The sequence below is a fragment of the Salvelinus sp. IW2-2015 genome, linkage group LG17 (genome assembly GCF_002910315.2).
Source record: "Salvelinus sp. IW2-2015 linkage group LG17, ASM291031v2, whole genome shotgun sequence".
Taxonomy (NCBI): domain Eukaryota; kingdom Metazoa; phylum Chordata; class Actinopteri; order Salmoniformes; family Salmonidae; genus Salvelinus; species Salvelinus sp. IW2-2015.
The window spans coordinates 31,762,636-31,784,161 of record NC_036857.1 but is presented as its reverse complement, the minus strand read 5'-3'; the positions used below and the strand labels follow the sequence as shown (position 1 = coordinate 31,784,161).

At 41.0% G+C, this 21,526-nt stretch overlaps 1 protein-coding gene across 1 annotated transcript in view; it reads left to right on the top strand.

The window, feature by feature from the left end:
* The first annotated feature begins 831 nt into the window (after positions 1 to 831).
* Positions 832 to 21,526, top strand: part of LOC111976384 (kazrin-like) — a 114,000-nt gene continuing 93,305 nt past the window's right edge. The window contains exon 1 of the mRNA XM_024005181.2: positions 832 to 1,125. Within this exon, the coding sequence (XP_023860949.1) occupies positions 1,095 to 1,125 (31 nt within the window). The 5' untranslated portion in view covers positions 832 to 1,094. The remainder of the gene's footprint in view (positions 1,126 to 21,526) is intronic.

Genomic DNA, 21,526 nt, shown 5'->3' with positions numbered 1-21,526 from the left:
AGAGTAAAATCAGCATACAGCACCCCCTCCCAAGTCCCCCAGTCCAGCAGAAAGCAGCTATTTGTTCACATGAATTTTCCCACTTTATTCAGTAGCATATCAGTTGAACTTGGCCGGGCGGGCGGGGGGTGTGGGGTGGGGGATAGCGAGGGGACACAAGCCCCCCCTTACAGCCGGCAGTATTCAATTACCTCACTTTGTCCATTATGCACAGACAACAATAGACTGCAAAAGCTTATTTTGTTTGGGCCTCCTTTATTGAAAGGGTCTCAACTGGCTCACATTCTGTTGAGGCTGGATGCGGTGTTAACGACACATGTTGGCCGGTATGAAAAAGTAACAATGGATATCAATTGGTGGGTCTCACTCATGTTCAGCTAGTCTTGTAATGAATCATTTATCCTGTCTAAATCCTTCAATGATTGGATAATTTCCTCTATATTTCATGTTGTTGAATCACTAATCTAGATTTAAAATATATTAGCAAGTAAGGGCCCAGTGAACTTGTTCCAGAACCAGTTACAGAGAAAGTCAAGTATGTGAATGAGAAATGGTATACTTGCCCATCAGGAATATCAGGCAGCATCCTCCTTGGAAATTGGAATTTAAGTGATGTCAAACACCTCAGCAGTGTATCATACAATAGGCCTACATTTAGCAGTGTTTGAAGGAGCCTATAGGGGAAGGGAGGACAATCTCACCTGCCTTCTACAAGCCTGCACCTTGCTGTAACTCCTCCCCTAAACTGTGTGTGTGTGTGTGTGTGTGTGTGTGTGTGTGTGTGTGTGTGTGTGTGTGTGTGTGTGTGTGTGTGTGTGTGTGTGTGTGTGTGCCAGCTCTAGTTAGCTCCTCCCCCCCAGTGAACCGTTGGAGCAAAGGGGGAGGGGAGTAGTGGAATATGTATTTCTAAACCTGTGGGAGTTTCCTAGAACAGGTACAGAGAGAGAGAGAGAAAGAGTTTTCTGAATATAGTGCAGTGGAAGAAGAGTGTTTTTTCCTTGAGTGTTGTTCAAATTCCCGTCGTGTCTGTCGTGAGAGTTCCCTGTCCGGACCTGACAGTGGAATCCTCGGGAAAGCTCTCCTGCGAGGAGGGGATGAAATCGGACAGGGAGGAGGGGAAACCTGGTGAGTGGAGGAGTGGAAAAGTGTGGCCGCTTGTCATAGCGCTCCCTGACTACTTGCATGTAGCAGTCATGTACTGACCAGGTTTCAAGCGACACTAACACAACAATTGAGATTGTGACTGAGGCCTGGTGTTTTTAATGTGTTGATTGGGGGGCTGTAGCAGAGACCTGTGGGACTGGTTTTTGAAGCACTGTTTAGTGTATGTTTGTGTATTTTTAAAACACAGAGAACAGCGTCTTCACGTATGGGTCAGGTGTCATGTGGGATGTTCAGTCACCTGCCGGCTGCCGCTAGTCATGTAACCGTTCAGAGCAGGGATCTTCAACATTTTCTAGCATGAGAGCTACTTTWAAAAAATTWAACATGTGAGATACTGATATTTTTCTAGCTTTCAAATAGGCACGTTCTTCTCTTCTCCTCTCCCCTGCAACTCTTCCCCAGGTCCTTAGTACAATACTTTCTCTTGTACACTATGTTTTCAGTTTTATATTTMCCCAAATTAAGTTTTCTGGGGGGGTTTTCTCCTGGTTTTCGATTTTTTTTGTTTTTCAATCTCAAAATCACAATTGTTCATAGAGAAACAACGAAATTAGATGTTCTGAGTCCAAGTCAATGGATAAATGTCAATGGTTAAAACACACCAGAAGACAAATTTTGGGGAGGATCTGGAAAAAAAAAAAAAATAGATTATGGAGTGTAATTCAACTTTAGAGTGTAATTCAACTTTTAATTACGCTTACAGCAAATGACGAATGTGCCATCTAATGTGCCGGTCTAGCAATGGTGCTGTACTGCTGTTGCTCATTTCATGGCAAAGTTTGCATATAACCAATAATAGATACAATTGATATACTTACAGGCACGGCGCCAGGATTTTTTCTCTCCCGGAGCTAAAATCTGAAGTCGATTTTCATGACTTCAAAGTTTTTTCAARAGAAGCAGATATGGCACACAGCACATTCGATATAAATGTAGTTTTAATTTAATTTGGCCAAAGCGGGAGCAGGCGTGACAAAATAGCTATAAGCCTAAGACAAGGGACCACAAGGCAATGACATGTCTTTCAGCAATAACAACACAATACATCCAAAATGCAACAACAGGAAGTGCATTTATTCCATATGCATAACCCTTCAACTGTGCATTGGTAATAATGTTTTGGATGAAATGACTATCACAACGTCAGAAATTAAATTAATAATATCCAAAGTGCAGCCACAACGAGAAGTGCAAGGCATTTAGCCTATGCCTGTTAACTGTGCACACACTTGTAAAACGAACTGGCTATCATCACAATCTTAGTGATTATATTTCTATTGCAAACAAAAATAACTTGTAGGCCAACGATATACATGCGTCCTGCTGTGCATTGGTTATAATGTTARGYATTAAATGTCTATCACAATGTCAGAAATGAAAGGAATAATATCCACAGTGCAGCCACAACGAAAAGTGCATTTATCCCATGCCTGTCAACTGTGCACACATGGTGTAAAACGAGCTCGCTATCATCACAATCTTACCCGTACCCAAACAGGACGTGCGCCATGATGCGCAAAATTATTTTGTCCCCCCACACCAAATGCGATCACAACACACAMGTTGAAATATCCAAACAAACTCTGAACCAATTATATTAATTCGGTGACAGGTGGAAAAGCATTAAAAATGTATGGCAATTTAGCTAGCTAGCTTGCAGTTGCTAGCTAATTTGTCCTGGGATATCAAATGAAAGTTTTTGTCATGTGCGCCGAATACAACAGGTAGACCTTACAGTGAAATGCTTACTTASAGGCTCTAACCWATAGTGGAAAAAAGGTATTAGGTGAACAATAGGTAAGTAAAGAAATAAAACAACAGTAGCGAGGCTATCAGGCTGATTGAGGTAGTATGTACATGTAGATATGGTTAAAGTGACTATGCATATATGATGAACAGAGAGTAGCAGTAGCGTAAAAGAGGGGTTGGCGGGTGGTTGGTGGTGGGACACAAAGCAGATAGCCCGGTTAGCCAATGTGTTGGAGCACTGGTTGGTCGGCCCAATTGWGGTAGTATGTACATGAATGTATAGTTAAAGTGACTATGCATATATGATAAACAGAAAGTAGCAGCAGCGTAAATATACACGTTGAGTTGTTATTTTACCTGAAATGCACAAGGTCCTCTACTCCGACAATTAATCCACTCATAAAACGGTCAACCAATTTGTTTCTAGTCATTACCATGACGACCGATGAACTCAGTTCATCTTTCAATCACCCACTTTCAATCATCCACTTGCCATCTCCAATGAGGAGTGCGCGAGCGGTGTGGTCAGCATGTTATAGTGATTATATTTAGACTGCCGACTGCTAAAATGTTTGAGGGGCTTAACTGGGGCTACGCAGAATTGTGACAGGGCTATAGCCCCCCCTAGCCCGGTGTAGCACCGTGCATGTATACTTACTCTGCCAGTTAAGCCTACTTTGAAGTAAACATTTTCCTGAGAAGGTTTTTGGGAAAGTATTTCTGTCAACCCACAAGACGGTTATCACATCAACTAGCTACCTACACACGGAGTGAGAGACAGTGATGCATGCACCACACAGACAGACAGGCACAGTTGCTGGAAATGTATTGGCAGATATTGTGGGATAATGTCAATGTTGCATTGATTAGATAGTATCTGGGAGCTTGCGGTGTCTGATACTTGTCAAATTGCTTGTACTGTACTTTCAGAATTGTTTGGCGAGCTACTCATATCGACCTGTTGGAGACCCCTGGTTTAGAGACTTGGCCCTGACCTCACTGCTTGTTGTTGTTTAAARATGGGAGTGAACGATACTACCCTAGACCAATCTCAACACTACAGCAATCACATTTTCAACACCACAGTGCCTACTGTACCACGTTGCTCATTGGTAGAATAGCTTCTCATTTTCATTATTTTAAAGTTATTCAGATGCAGTGGTTATTCAAATTGATGTGGTTTGTCAATGGTTGAATGAGTTTTGACTCATTCCAATTGTTTATTGGCAGAATTAATTCTGGGTTGTTTAGTGGAAGCCTTTCTTTCAGACAGTGCTCTTTATGGTTATCTTGTATGGCTTTCTAAAGACCTTTTGTAATGGGTTAGTGAATAGGTGACTCAGTGATGTCCTTGTTTATTTGTACTGTAATGTGTATGTGTTTCTCGAAACAACGGTAAGTTTGTGGCTGTGTCGGAATCGTAAAGGCAGTATTGTTTTTTTATATTTAATTTTAACAGTGTCTAGGGTTATTGGGTGCACATGAATGCGTATTTTACACTCAAGATTTTTGTGTGTGACAGCATTGTCTATAGCTRACTATGTAGCTATGTATTTCCCTTAATGGTCCATTTTCAAAATAGGTGGTTCATGGCAAGGTTATTATAGTTTTGTGATTTAATATTAGTTTTTATTTCTATTAGTTTTTTTGATCTTTATTTGAAATTCTATTTATTTTCAGTTAGTTTTCAGACTTGATTTAATAATTTTTATTTAGTTTCAGTTTGATTAAAGCATTTCTATTTTGTTTTTATGTTATTTAGTTTCAGTTGTACTTTTAGTGTCAGGAGCAGAAAGTAGCCTATGAGTGGGAGGCTAGGAACCTATAGTTTGTTTTTTGGGGATGTCACTTCTTGCCACTGGGAAGCAGTAATACATAAGGGGATGGGCCAGGACCATTAGATATACATAACATCTCTGTAGCTATGTCATGATGGCATCTGTGAGACCATGGGTAGCACCATTGAGGCCATCTCCATCTTGAATAGTCAATTTTCTTTTTCATCAGTAAAATTAATTGGCTGATCCCTCCTGATGACCCGACTATCACGACTCCAAGCGGGTCATCAGGTCATGCAAAACAGGTCATCAGGAGAGAGCAGCCAGTGAAGTTGGAAGTCGCGCCCAGTTGACTAAACCGAAATAGCAAAAGTCCTCAATGGTGCTGCCCTATGCGAACACAGGCTTTTGGCCACTAGAGGACTCCATACAACTCCATGGCCAGAAGATAGGTTTGGTTAGGTTTAAATGATAAATCAATCGTAATGTGACTTGGATTTAAAGGATAAGTGCCTCGACTGGTACAAGAAATATGGTGGAAGGAAACTCTTTTGCCCATATTTACACCAATCCAATGTTTTTTTTAACGACTGGTCTGCCTGGATAATTGCCTTGTTGTGTTTTAGGTTTGTGTAATTTCTGCAAAATGTCCAGGTATGGACGTATGGCACATTTGCAGCAAAGGTATTCATATTCAGGTTTTGAGATGAGTTTATTTTAATAGGGCTTGCTCCAGATAAGAGCATATATCCCTTTGGAATACCTGTGTGGGATCAACACTTAATTTTCTATGGAAATGTTCATCACTAAAACCTAGTGAGGTTCTTCTGAATATGTATTAGTTGGAGTTGTTACCTGTAGGACAGAATTTGGTTTTGGGCTTAAAATGGGTACCAGTTCGTTCTTGGGTTTCTAGGCCTGAAACAGTGTTTTGAGAAAACGTTCTTAAATGTAATCTTGCGAAAGAATGTAAACAGATCTACTTTCTTGAAGGAGTTCCCACTTATGCTGAGCACTTGTTGGCTGCTTTTCCTTCACTCTGCGGTCCGACTTATCCTCAACCATCTCAATTTTGTTGAGGTCGGGGGATTGTGGAGGCCAGGTCATCTAATGCAGCACTCCATCACTCTCCTTCTTGGTAAAATAGCCCTTTCACAGCCTGGAGGTGTGTTGGGTCATTGTCCTGTTGAAAAACAAATGATAGTCCTACTAACCGCAATCCAGATGGGATGGTGTATCGCTGCAAAATGCTGTAGTAACCATGCTGGTTAAAACTTCTCTAGGATAGGGGGCAGCATTTTCACGTTTGGATGAAAAGCATACCCAAATTCAACTGCCAGCTACTCATCCCCAGAAGATAAGATATGCATATTATTAGTAGATTTGGATAGAAAACACTCTGAAGTTTCTAAAACTGTTTGAATCATGTCTGTGAGTATAACAGAACTTATTTAGCAGGCGAAACCCAGAGGACAAACCATTCAGATTTTTTTTGAGGTCACTCTCTTTTCAATGGGTTTTCATTGGAAATCCAGATTTCTAATTGACCTTCTTGCAGTCCTACCCGTTCCACTGGATGTCAACAGTCGTAGAAATTGGGTTGATATGTTTTTTTCGCGTTTGTGTAATCAAAAGTCGATCGCCATCTTGAACGAGGTCACTTGAAGTGTACTGTTTGATAGAGGTGCGTGACCAGAAAGCTAGCTAGCAGTTTGTTTTAGTCCTGTATGAACACAGATCATGCCCGTCTTCAATTTTATCGATTATTAACGTTAAAAAATACCTAAAGTTGTATTACAAAAGTAGTTAGAAATGTTTGGCAAGTTTACAGGTATTTTGAGATATTTTGTAGTCACGGGTTGCACAAGTTGGAACCGGTGGTTTTTCTGGATCAAATGTGCCAATAAATGGACATTTTGGATATATATCGACTGAATTAATCGAACAAAAGGACCATTTGTGATGTTTATGGCACATACTAGGAGTGCCAACAACAGAGCCTCGTCAAAGGTAAGGCATGAATTATATTTGTATTTCTGCGTTTTGTGTCGCGCCTGCAGGGTGAAATATGCTTCTGTCTCTTTGTTGCTATCCTCAGATAATAGCATGTTTTCTTTTCGCCGAAAAGACTATTTGAATTCTGACATGTTGTCTGGATTCCAACACGTGTAAGCTTCAATTTGGTATCTTTCATGTGTGATTTAATGAAAGTTTGATTTTATAAGTAATTTATTTGAATTTTGGCGCTCTGGCATTTTCTCTGGCTTTTGGCAAGTGAGACAGTAGCGTCCCGCTAACCAGATTTTTGAGATATCAATATGAACTTTACCGAACACACATATATGTATTGTGTACATGAAGTCCTTGAGTGTCTCTGATGAAGATCATCAAAGGTTAGTGATGAATTTAATCTCTATTCTCTTTTTGTTACTCCTCCCCTTTGGCTGGAAAAATGGCTGTGTTTTTCTGTGACTTGGCTCTGACCTAACATAATCGTTTGGTGTGCTTTCGTCGTAAAGCCTATTTGAATTCTGACATATTGGCTGGATTCACAACAAGTGTAGCTTTAATTTGGTATCTTTCATGTGTGATTTCATGATTTTTATAGTAATTTATTTGAATTTGGCGCTCTGCATTTTTACTGGCTTTTGGTCAAGTGGGACGTTGGCGTCCCACATATCCCAGAGAAGTTAAAAGGATCTGCCCCTTTTTTTCCAATTTTCGCCTAAAACGACATACCCAAATCGAACTCTCTGTAGCTCAGGCCCTGAAGCAAGGATAAGCATATTCCTGGTACCATTTGAAAGGAAACACTTTGAAGTTTGTGGAAATGTGAAAGGAATGTAGGAGAGTATAACGCAATATATCTGGTAAAAGATAATACAAAGAAAAAACCAACAGCATCTGAAATGCAAAGGCCATAATGTATTTTTCCAGCCCAGGTGCAATTTAGATTGTGGCCACTAGATGGCAGSAGTGTGTGTGCAAGGTTTTAGACTGATTCAATGAACCATTGCATTTCTGTTCAAKATMTTGTATCAAGACTGCCCAAATGTGCCTAATTTGTTTATTAATAACTTTGTTTGAAATTGTGCACTCTCCTCAAACAATAGCATGGTATTKTTTCACTGTAATAGCTACTGTAAATTGGACAGTGCAGTTAGATTAACACGAATTTAAGCTTTCTGCCAATATCAGATGTGTCTATCTCCTGGGAAATGTTCTTGTTACTTACAACCTCATGCTAATCGCATTAGCCTACGTTAGCTCAACCGTCCCGTGGAAGGGACACCAATCCCGAAGAAGGGATAGGCATCCCGTTAACGGGACAGTTGTAAATCATGCAGCGTTTTGTGTCTCCATCGCAGATTTTAGAGAAACAACAAATGTCGGTACATAGAAGTGTCTTATATTGGCTGAAAGCTTKAATTGTTGTTAATATAACTGCACTGCCCAATGTACAGTAGATATTACTGTGAAAAATGCCATGCTATTGTTTGTGGAGAGCTCCTWACAACAAAACACTTTTTTCAATGCGATAGGTTTGATAAATTCACCTTTGAAGGTGAAAGGTGTACTTACATTCTGAAATCTTGCTCTGGTTTATCATCCYAAGGGTCCCAGAGATAACATGAAGTGTCGTTTTGTTAGARAAAATATTTMTTCATGTCCTAAAAAGGTCCATATAGCATGCACGATCGATTTTGTATTTCCACTCGTTCAATTTGCAAAGAAAGGAATCTGGGAAAATCTCACCGTAAACATTGTTTCAACGAGTCAAATCACGTTCATATCTATTCCTCAGAGATCCTAGAAGGTAACAAGACTTCACTATTTCATTAGGGGTGTAGTATATCATATAGGACAGTGTTTTTGGTCAMAGAGCGACGCATTCATAGCCGGCCGATGACGCGGGCGGCTATCACTTGAGCGACTGTATCTTTGTCAAATAAGCACCAATCGGGGTCAAACAAAGCTAGCTAGATYGCCAATGAGCRGGGCTTTACGGMAYTATCTGGAAACCATGTATATGTCGTAAAATGTAGCTAATAACCTTGTACCACAGCATGTCTTTTCATTGTGGACAATAATTATAAGGATATTCAGAMTTATGAAGTTATGAAACCTGGTTGTTTTGCAAATGTTGAACTTATAATATGGCTACTAATACTAATACTAAGCTAAATCAAAGTCCAAGTTTACAGATTTGARGATATTCTTGCAGAAGATATTATTTYTATTTTCTTCTACCAGGTCTATTGTGTTATATTCTCGMACATTCAATTCACATTTCCACAAACTTCAAATGGTGCCAAGAKTATGCATATCCTTGCTTCAGGGCRTGAGCTACAGGCAGTTAGATTTGGATATGTAATTTAGGCGAAAATTMAAAAAAAGGGATATATCCCTAAGAGGTTTTAAGTGTGCCTCGAATTCTAAATGAATCACAGACAGTGTCACCAGCAAAGCACCCCTACACCATAACACCTCCTCCTCCATGCTTTACGGTGGGAAATACACATACAGAGATTATCCGTTCKCCCACACCYCGTCTCACAAAGGCACGGCGATTGGAACCAAAAATCTCCAATTTGGAATCCAGACCAAAGGACAKATTTCCACCAGTCTAATGTCCATTGCTGYTGATTCTTGGTCCAAGCAAGTCTCTTCTTARTATTGGTGTCCTTTAGTAGTGGTTTCTTTGCAGCAATTCGACCATGAAGGCCTGATTCACATAGTTTCCTCTGAACAGTCGATGTTGAGATGTGTCTGTGACTTYAACTCTGAAAACATTTATTGGGCTGCAATTTCTGAGGCTGGTAACTCTAATGAACTTATCCTCTGCAGCAGAGGTAACTCTGGGTCTTCCATTCCTGTGGCAGTCCTCATGAGAGCCAGTTTCATCATAGCGCTTGATGGTTTTTGCGACTGCACTTGTAGAAACGTTCAAAGTTCTTAATTCTCCGTATTGACTGACCTTCATGTCTTAAAGTAATGATGGACTGTCGTTTCTCTTTGCTTATTTGACCTGTTCTTGCCATAAAATGGGCTTGGTCTTTTACCAAATAGGGCTATCTTCTGTATACCCCCCTACCTTYTCGCAACAKAACTGATTGGCTCAAACGCATTAAGAAGGAAAGAAATTCCACAAATTAACAAGGCACACCTGTTAATTGAAATGCATTCCAGGTGACTACCTCATGAAGCTGGTTGAGAGAATGCCAAGAGTGTGCAAAGCTGTCATCAAGGCAAAGTGTGGCTATTTGAAGAATTTCAAATATAAAATATATTTTGATTTAACACTTTTGTGGTTACTACATGATTCCATATGTGTTATTTCACAGTTGTGATGTATTCTACAGTGTAGAACATAGTAAAAATAAAGAAAAACCCTTGAATGAGTTGGTGTTCTAAAACTTTTGACCGGTAGTGTAGGTAGAAAAGTAGATAAGACTGAGAGTTGCGCGTCAGTGAGCTCTRTTTTGGAGAGGTTAATTTCCGGGTCCTGCTGTAGCTCCATGRCCATGGCCTGTGTTCCTGTGCAATCAAAGCTAATAGTTTCAGTATAGTTTTAAAAATGCGTATTTATTCTTATTTCAGTTTACTAAATKGTTTTTCCAGTGGATGAGCACCTCTTTTCCAGGACTGACCTGGTCTGACTTGCTAGCCCAATTTTACCCATTCCAAACCATGCAGCCAGAATCTGGCCTCTACCATCCAAATAGTAACTATATTTACCTGTCACCTGTTAACCGTCAGAGCATAGTATCCATAGCTACAGTACTTGATTCCTCACTACCTGTAGTCATAGTAACATCACCAGCTAAGTTGGTTAAGTGACAGACTTATCTGTATAGTTACAACAACGTTGAGTAATTGTTGCTGGCTTAGCCACAGGGTGTGGTCGCTACGTCATTTTTGCCGCATATACAAAACAAACAAACATATTCAAAGGTTTCATTGAATCTGAGAGCCCGACTTCTATCCAAGGTGTGGCGACATATTAGCAATCATGTTCAATTACTCAGCTCTCATGCCAACATTACCCGAATAGCATCTCACCAATTTTGGAGTGCAAACCAGTGCAAACCAGAACAGGAATGCTCAACACAGATTTCTCAGACAGGCAACCTTTTCAACTCCTCAGTCTCAAATGTAGTCCATTCTATCAAATCAAATCTTATTAGTCACATGCACCGAATACAACAGGTGTAGACCATACAGTGAAATGCTTACTTTACGAGCCCCTAACCAACAATGCAGTTTAAAAAAATACAGYTAAGAATAAGAAATAAAAGTAATAAGTAATTAAAGAGCAGCAGTAAAATAACAGTAGCGAGARTATATACAGGGGGGTACCGGTATAGACTCAATGTGCGGGGACACCGGTTAGTTGAGGTAATATGTACATGTATGTATTCTAGTTTKGTCAGATTTGGTCTTAGTACTTGTAAACTTTGCAAGTCCAGACTACAGTAGTTGTGGCCAGGGTTGGGCTCAATTACAATTAAATTCAGGAAGTAAACWGAAATTCCAGTTTACTTCATGAATTGAAATTAAATCAACTAAATCAACTTATTTTAGTTGCCACTGGTTTTTAACCATGAGCATCTGTTTCAAGAGCTGTCKGATCTCACAGGCATTGTGTGGAAATTACAGGTCAATGTGTCAGGCCCTATGGCAGGTCACACCACTTCTCTMTGTTTGTAAAATACCCTCTTTGTGAAAGACACCTCAGTGATAACCTATTATGTGCCTACCTTTAGTGGTGATGTCACTTTCAAGGGTACACAGTTGACCAGTAAGCAGCCATGTCTAGGGCTAAAGCCAGATCTTCTTCGTCTCTGATTTTCTGGTGACATGAGTTCCTGTGTGGTGAAGTAGGTAACTATAAATGAAGTAGRATTGTGCACTACAAACGCATCATTTTGAATGGACTTCTTTCAGCCTATGAGAACTGTACAGTATGATTATTTGCCAATTTAGTGATTTAGCAAGAGGTCATCCCCCACCWCTATGTAATCCATGTCATGTTGTCAATCACTCAATCTGAAAAGGTGTGGTAGAGAAAGGCTTAGCCCCATGGTGCATGTGTCATTATCTCTATCCCATCCTGAACTCTGCTGTGAGACAGGACCTGGGGGTTTTTAAGGCCACATTTAGTATAATTATTTATAAAATGATCTGTCAGCGGTATTTTGCAGAAGGGACACACTGATTGGAAAATAGCCTAATCTTCATGATTTATGTTCAAATTTGGAGGTCAAACTGTGTTAAGGTTCTGGTCTAATTGTTGTATAGCACATTGTAGTACTTATACAACTAATATAAGGACAGGACATGACGGGAGTAGAAATTAACGTGGGAATTGTTTAATGCGTTTCACAGGAATTACATTCCAAGCAGGTGCCCTAAAGGGACAAAACTAGAATATCAATACACAACTTATTCCTCCCCCTTTACTTTTGATGACTCATAAGGAAAAAGTAAATATTCACTGTTTTGTCTTATTAATGTAAATAAATGAACTTTTCAGAATAACCTTTTCTAAACTAGGGAAAGAGGGTAGACTGCCTCAGTTCCCAGACTTAACCCTGGGGTGTATTCTGCCCTAATGTGTCACGCCCTGACCATAGTTTGCTTTGTATGTTTTGTTTGGTCAGGGTGTGATCTGAGTGGGCATTCTATGTTGTATGTCTGGTTTGTCTATTTCTATGTGTTTGGCCTGATATGGTTCTCAATCAGAGGCAGCTGTTTTTCGTTTTCTCTGATTGGGAACCATATTTAGGTATCCTGTTTTGTCATTGTGGGTTGTGGGTGATTGTCTATGTGTAGTGTTTGTGTCAGCACGATTGTTCATTAGCTTCACGGTTGTCACTTTGTTGTTTTGTAGTGTTCAGTTTTCCATAAAAATTACGAACACTTACCACGCTGCGTATTGGTCCGACATTTCTTACTCCTCAGATGAGGAGGACGAAGACAGCCGTGACACAATGTCAATAACAATAATGGCCATCGCTGCATGCGGCTGGCTGCAAGCGACCGAATGCCGGTGTGGGGACCAAAGATGGATGTGAGGGGTCTATGGTCCGTCAGCAGTGTGAATCGTCGGCCAAACAGAAACTGATGAAATGTATTAACTCCAAACACAATGGGAAGTGCTTCACGCTCTATCTGTGCATAATTGCTCTCGGCTTTACTTAAAACCTATTAAGGATAGGTGTTCCGCTAGCGTCCCACCTGGCCAACAGCCAGTGAAATTGCAGAGCGCCAAATTCAAAAACAGAAATACTAAAATTAAAATTCCTAAAACATACAAGTGTTATACATCGGCTTAAAGATACACTTCTTGTTAATCCAACCACAGTGTCAGATTTAAAAAATACTTTACGGCGAAGCAAACCATGCGATTATCTGAGGACAGCGCCCAGCACACAAAACATTACAAACAGTAACCAGCCAAGTGGAGGAGTAACAAAAGTCAGAAATAGCAATAAAATCACTTACTTTTGATGATCTTCATATGGTTGCACTCACAAGACTCCATGTTACACAATAGTTTGTTTTGTTCGATAAAGTCCCTCTTTATGTCCAAAAASCTCCGTTTGTTGGTGCGTTTTGTWKAGTAATCCAATGGCACAAAGCACGGTCACAGCAGGCAGACGAAAAATCTAAAAAGTACCATAAAAGTTCGTAGAAACATGTCAAACAATGTTTATAATCAATCCTCAGGTTGTTTTTGTCATAAATAATCYATCATATTTCAACCGGACAATAGTTTTAATAATAGAAAAGGAAAAACACTGGCCTTTCATTGAAAGGGGTGTTTCTCCCTAATTTTTCAGAGTAAAAGCCTGAAACAATGCCTAAAGTCTGGCCACATGTTGTGGAAGCCATAGGGATTGTGAACTGGGTCATAAGTCTTTGTATGGTGGATAGGCCTTCAATGGAAAAACAGCCATTTCAAAATAATAACATTTCCTGGATGGATTTTCCTCAGGTTTTCGCCTGCCATATCAGTTCTGTTATACTCTCACAGACATTATTTTAACAGTTTTGGAAACTTTAGAGTGTTTTCTATCCAATACTACCATGCATATGCATATCCTAGCTTCTGGGCCTGAGTAACAGGCAGTTTACATAGGGCACCTTATTCATACTAACTACTCAATACTGCCGCCAGTCCCAGAAAGGTTTTAAGGTCTGTGATGCGAAAGCAATTGGCCTTTCTTCACCTGATGGCATGATGTGTGAGACAACCGCACCAATGCCATAAGGCAATGCATCACATGCCAACTGTAATGGCAAGGGGTWGAAGTGGGTTAGGGCCTCTGACTGAGCTAAGGCTGTTTTCACTRTCTTGAAGGTCTCCTCACATCTGTCTATCCACTTCCACTGTTTGGTTTTGTTCAAAGTTAATGCAGTGGCTTTAATATGTTAGCTAGGTTTGTCACAAACTTTGCGTAGTACGTCAGTAGTCCTAAGAATGATCTCAGCTGACTCACGTTCTGTGGGGATGGAGTTTCGCAACGGCCTTCACCTTCGATGGCGCCTTGTGGAGCCCCGAACTGTCGATGATGTGGCCCAGGTACTCAACAGAGGGCCGGAAAAACATGCATTTTTCCTCCCGGACCCTCAGACCGTACTCCTCCAATCTCTGTAGTGTAGCGTTCAGGTTTCTCAGGTGCTCCTGCTCGTCTTTGCCGGTGATGAGTAGATCATCGAGGTAACATTGGACCCCAGTGAGCCCACTCAGTATCTGGTCCATAGCTCTCTGAAACAAGGCCGGAGTTGAGGTGATTCCAAAATGAAGCCTCTGGTACCTGTACAGTCCTTTTGTGAGTCACTGTGGTCAACAGTTCTTATGACTCTTGGTCCACATGCATCTGTAGATAGGCCTGCCATAAGTCTATCTTACTGAAGTTTTGTCCTCCAGCTAAACCAGAAAAGAGGTCGTCAATGAGGGGTAGTGGATATTTTTCAGCAGTCAAGCCTGGGTCACCACAGAGTCTGAGTGATCCATATTTTTTTATGACTGGAACAACGGGTGTAGCCCATTCACTATCATTCATTGGATCCAATACTCCACTCTCGACTAGTCTGTTTAGCTCAATTTCAACTTTTGGTTTTATGGGGTACGGGACAGGTCTAGCTTTGAAGCATTTTGGCTTGCTGTCTGGTTTCACGGTCAGTTTAACTGTTATGTCCTTCATACTGCCAAGTTCTCCTTTAAACACATCCGCGTCTTTCCTCAATATCCCTTGTAGGTTTGTGTCCTCTTTTGCAACCATGTGAATTTCCTGCCAGTTTAGTTTGATCTTTTCCAGCCATGTGCATCCTAGCAATGCTGGATGGTTGCCTGTCACGATGTAGAGTGGTAGCTTTACCTTCTGTTTGATGAGCTCCACTGTAACAATCTCACCGGTGTATGGTTTCAGAGTCATCTTTGTGGGCTGTAGTGTGAGGTGATGTAGTTTCTCCTTGTATACGGTCTCAGACAGCAAAGATATGGCTGATCCAGTGTCCACTTGCATCCGTACTGCGTTTCCATCCAGTAGCGGTGTCACCCAGTAGCCGTGTCCATTGTCTGAAATGGACAAAACATGCAAAGATTCTTCCCTTTCAGACAGGGTATCACTTTGTTCATCCTCTGTGTGCTCCATTTTATGCAATTTCTTTTTGTACTCCCCGAAGTCGCTTTTCATTTGTTCAGTACTTTTGTATGATTGTCTCTTTTTGTTTTTACATGCATGTTCGATGTGACCCTTTTTRCCACAACTTCTGCAGTCTTTGCACCAACACTCCTCTGCTTAGTGACCTGGTTTCCCACTGCGATAGCATGGCTTGCCACCTCCTGCCTTGTTTTTTAACTCCGTAGACACCTTATGCACTTAGCTGTCAATGCACTTAGCTGTTGTGCATCTTTATTTGCTATTTCCATTGATGTACTCACTTCTATTGTTCTCTGCATTGTTAAGTTACTCTCAGTCAAAAGGTGTTTCTGAATTGCTTCTCTGCACATGCCACACACTAACCTATTACGTATAGTGTCACTCATTGATCGCCCAAATTCACAGTGTTCAGATAACTGTTTCAATARAGCCACAAACTGTGAGATTGATTCCCCCTCCTCTTGATTTCTCTTATGAAACCTGAARCTCTCTGCGATTATCAGTGGTTTGGGAGAATAATGTCCTTTTAAGGTAGCCACAATTTCATCATATGATTTATCACCAGGTTTTTTAGGCGTTACTGGGCTGCTCAGTAGATTTAATGTTTTTCGTCCCATAACAGTGAAAAATGTTGGCACAACGACTTCTGCTTTAATCCCATTTGCCAACWCAAAGTACTCAAAACGTCCTGTGTAAGAACTCCATTGTGCCACAGATTCATCAAATGTTCCTATATTTCCAACCAATGCAGYCATTTTCGGTTTATTTTTCGTTCTCACACTTTTCAGACGGTGCCTTACACCCAGACCCTATTTTTTCTTCTTTTTACTCACAATGACTTCACTTTCTCCATCCTAAGCTGGCTATCTCCACGTTTTGTTTGCGTCTTTCTACAGCAAAAAAAACTAAACGAATTTAACTCAAACTTTCTGCCGAAGATAATGAGCACAAACGTGATAACGTTTCTTTCTCGTTGTATAGCACACTGTATTACTTATACAAATAGAATAAGGACAGGACATGAGACGGGAGTAGAAATTAACATTTCACAGGAAGAACATTCCAAGCATTTCAATGTAGGTAAGCAAAAGGGGGTTACAGGTGCCCTAAAGGGACAAAACTAGAATATCAAAACACAACACTAATGCTTCTAAAAATGTTAGGCATAACCATGTTCATGGAGCTCTCAACTAGCCTTACACCTCACAGATTAGGTTGGTTTTTCTGTTGGTGTAACCTCAAATTTTCTTTCCCTGCAAATATTTCATCAGTGGAGGAGGRAAGAGAGTGTTGAGTGACACACAAAGCATTTGATTAGATTTTAGCTGCCGGTGATGGGCAGGACTCGCAGGAGGTACAGTATGTTTGTGAATTAATTTGATCAAGTTACTGTATGTAGCCTATTGATTCCTTCTTGATAAATAAGTAAAAAATAAAATGTTTGTTTCTCTGTAATACTAGCCACCTAGCAAGTTATTGAAGTTGGTTTTAGCTAGGTTCACAAACTCATAACTAGCTACCAAGCCATTTCAGGCTATAAATCAAGTCAGAGTACCTTGTCCAACTGTCTCAGCTGGTATGCCTGCTGACAAGGTTGATAGACTTTAGAAAAGGCTACAATTGCATTGGTTATGAAACTCCTAAGGCATAAAAGTTCTTAAAGAATCAATGTGCATCATTAATTAAAATGCTAATTGAACTGTTAAAATAGTTATTCTTAGATAACCTATGCAGAAACATATTTTTCTTACATAGAATTAGGCATGATGATGGCTCTAGATTGCAGGAAAAAGCTGTTTGAAAAATGCCCTCCTGCAGACCACCCCCCTTACATCCTCATATACTTCGTGCCCCCTCTAAAAAAATGGGTGCATGACGCCCCTGCTCCTTCTCCTGCCCTGGCTGCACCCTCTGGCCTTTCCATCACACAGGATAAGGTGACAGGGTGTGTGTGTGTCACTGTCCAAATACTTTTGGATCTCACTGTATATGGGTGTGTGTGTGTACGCTTGTGTGTATGAGTACCTGGGTGCATGAGCATGTGTCACAGCATGCTGACTGCACCCATTTTAATTATGTGAGTGGCCTGATCTTGCCTCTGTAATTACAGTGCATTCGGAAAGTATTCAGACCCCTCAACATTTTGTTACCTTACAGCCTTATTCTGAACTCGATTTTTTTTTAAATCCCTCAATCTACACACAATACCTCATAATGACATATCATAAACTAAAATAATGTATTAAAAATAAAAAAACATATCACATATACATACGTATTCAGACCCTTTACTCAGTACTTTGTTGAAGCACCTTTGGCAGCGATTACAGCCTAAAGTCTTCTTGGGTATGACGCTACAAGCTTGGCACACCTCTATTTGGGGAGTTTCTCCCATTCTTCTCTGGAGATCCTCTCAAGCTCTGTCAGGTTGGATGGGGAGCGCCGCTGCACAGCTATTTTCAGGTCTCTCCAGAGATGTTAGATCGGGTTCAAGGCCAGGCCCCCCGTGCATTGTCTTGGCTGTGTGCTTAGGGTAATTGTCCTGTTGGAAGACGAATCTGAGGTCCTGAGCGCTCTGGAGGAGATTTATCATCAAGGATCTCTCCCAGTCCCTGCTGCTGAAAAACATCCCCACAGCATGATGKTGCCACCACCATGCTTCACCGTAGGAATGGTGCCAGGTTTCCTCCAGACTAGACGCTTGACATTCAGGCCAAATTGTTCAATCTTGGTTTCATCAGACCAGAGAATCTTTAGGTGCCCTTTGGCAAACTCCAAGCGGGCTGTGATGTGGTTTTTACTGAGAAGTGGCTTCCGTCTCGCCACTCTACCATAAAGYCCTGATTGGTGGAGTGCTGCAGAGATGGTTGTCCTTCTGAATAGTTCTCCCATCTCCACAGAGGAACTCTGGAGCTTTGTCAGAGTGACCATTGCGTTCTTGGTCACCTCCTTGACCAAGGTCCTTCTCCCAGCAATTGCTCAGTTCTCCCGGCGATTGCTCTTCTAGGAAGAGTCTTGGGGGTTCCAAACTTCCTCAATTTTAAGAAGGATGGAGGCCACTGTGTTCTTGGCGACCTTCAATGTTGCTGAAATGTTTTGGTACACTTCCCCAGATCTGTGTCTCAACACAATCCTGTCTCGGAGCTCTACAGTKAATTCCTTTGACCTCATGGCTTGGTTTTTGCTTTGACATGCGGTGTCAACTGTGGGACCTTATATAGACATCTGTGTGCCTTTCCAAATCATGTCTAATCAATTGAATTTACCACAGGTGGACTCCAACCAAGTTGGAGAAACATCTCAAGGATGATCAATGGAAACAGGATGCACCTGAGCTCCAAAACCTGTTTTTGCTTTGTCATTATGCGGTATTGTGTGTAGATTTGATAGGGATAACAATTAATTTAATCCATTTTAGAAAAAGGCAGTAACATAACAAAATGGGGGAAAAGTCAAGTGGTCGGAATACTTTCTGAATGCGCAAACAGGCTCTACCCAGAATAGAAAGAGGAGTGGGAAGCCCCGGTGCACAACTGAGCAAGAGGACAAGTACATTAGAGTTTCTAGTTTGAGAAACAGATGCCTCATAAGTCCTCAACTGGCAGCTTCACTAAATAGTACCCGCAAAACACCAGTCTCAACGTCAACAGTGAAGAGGCGACTGCGGGATGCTGGCCTTCTAGGCAGACTTGCAAAGAAAAAGCCATATCTCAGACTGGGCCAACAGAAAGAAAAGATTAAGATGGGAAAAAGAACACAGACACTGGACAGAAGGACTCTGCCTAGAAGGCCAGCATCCCGGAGTCGCCTCTTCACTGTTGACGCGGTACTATTTAATGAAGCTGCCAGTTGAGGACTTTGAGGCGTCTCTTTCTCAAAACTAGACACTCCAATTACTTGCCTCTGCCTCAGTTGTGCACCGGGGCCTCCCACTCCTCTTTTCTATTCTGGTTACAGCCAGTTTTATTGCTTCTTTAATCAAGACAACAGTTTTCAGCTGTGCTAACATAATTGCAAAAAGGTTTTCTAATGATCAATTAGCCTTTTAAAATGATAAACTTGGATAGCTAACACAATGTCATTTGAACAATGTTTCATGGTTGCTGGTAATGGCCTTTGTACGTCTATGTAGATATTCATTAATAATCAGCCGGTTCAATTTTATGTTATTTAATGGATGCTTTTCTTTCAAAAAACAAGGACATTTCTAAGTGACCCTAAACGTTTGAACGTAGTGTAAGTAAAACCACCAAATCCCTATCTCCATCCATGGCTAACTTAGAAATTGGCAATTTTAGCTAGCATCCGCCGGAGGACAACAACACAACGAGATGCAACAATTCAACATTTTCTGTCAATGACGTATGCTCTCAATGGGATTTGATAGGAGTGATGCCAAAAAGCTGGCTTCCTTTGACACTTTTTCGGAGAACGCCAGGACCATTCACAGTTGATTGGCTAATTTTGTATACATTTTTATCAAGGGAAGCTAAATGCTCGCTGGCTTCCCTTCAATGCTACTAGCGGCAGCAATGTTATACTCATTTGGACCAGACAGCATCAGATAGATGGCCTACACATAGAGAAAGATGGGAGCTGCTTTGCTCGCTCGGATGCTTTCTCCTGTGAGATGCATTCAGCCTCTTGGTGAATTGAAGGAAAATGATGAAACACAGAAAGACGAAAGATCAATTATTGTGTTTTTTTTTTATTGGTCCATTTTTTGGGGAAGCCTGGCTTCCCTTAGCATCCATGAATACACACCACTGCTCTAATAATAAAGTGGCAATACTTCATATTCACTTGCATAGCATGTTGAAAACGATCAAGCAGAGWATCAATTTCCTCTTTAAATGGCAATTCTACCGCACCTCATTGTCCTACACTTAGACCACTGCAGCAATTATTTCCTGACCCAGTCTCATTTCAGGCATTGTCAAACTGGAATAATAATCTGCCCAGAAGAGGAAGTGAAAGAACATTATTGTCTATCGCCTCTCTCTCACCATACTTGGAAAGCAACAACTCATTTGTGCATCTATTTTGCCTTCATTGTAAACACAGCAGGAAAAGGTTGGAGTAATTAGCCTCCAAAATGAACAATCATTGTTTGTTTCTGTCTCTCTATGTTGACTGCAGATAGTTTTCTGGCGTGAGCGGTATTTTAGGAGTATCCATTTGCTACCTGACTAACTGCTAATTCACTGAAGCAGAGAGAGGCTGGCAAATGCAGGCTGATAAACGGAGGATGCCAAATAAAGAGATAATTGATGGGGAAAGCTGGCAGCTTCCAGCAACCATTTCCAATGACATACCATAGGAAGACGCATCGGCTCATTCACAGGCAGTCTGTTTTCAACTCCTCCATCTGGGCAGCTTTTAACTTCTTATGGCTGGGGGCAGTATTGAGTAGCTTGGATGAATAAGGTGCCCAGAGTAAACTGCCTGCTACTCAGGCCCAGTTGCTAATATTTGCATAATATTAGTATATTTGGATAGAAAACACTCTGAAGTTTCTAAAATTGTTTGAATGATGTCTGTGAGTATAACAGAACTCATATGGCAGGCAAAAACCTGAGAAAAAATCCAATCAGGAAGTGGGAAATCTGAGGTTTGTAGTTTTTCAAGTCATTGCTTATCGAATATACAGTGTCGAGATGATGAGAGTCATATTGTGACCACTTCCGTAAAGGCGATCCACTGAGAAGTGTAGACAACAGTTGCATGTGTAAACCATTGTATTTGATCTTTCTACTGTTGAAGCGAGGGATGGAATGGTGTAGAGCTGTATTGATGTGCAGTGGGTCTGCGCCATGGTAGTAGTAGAGCCCTCGAGTCGTCGTACTCACGAGCCTGAGGCAAGGGCTACAGCTCACGTTAGGCGTGAGTAAGTGCGACCTGACGTCGGCTTGCGATGTGACAGTTTGCTGAAAGACAAAGGGAATTCTCCGGTTGGAACATTATTGAAGATTTAGGTTAAAAACATCCTAAAGATTGATTCTATACATCGTTTGACTTGTTTCTACGGACTTTAATATTAACTTTTTGAAACTTTGTCTAAACTTTGGCCGGCGACTTTCCCACGTGTCTTGAGTTGCGATTGTGGATGAAACTCAACACCTAAGTGGCTGATTGTGAACAAGAAAGGGATTTCTCCAGCTT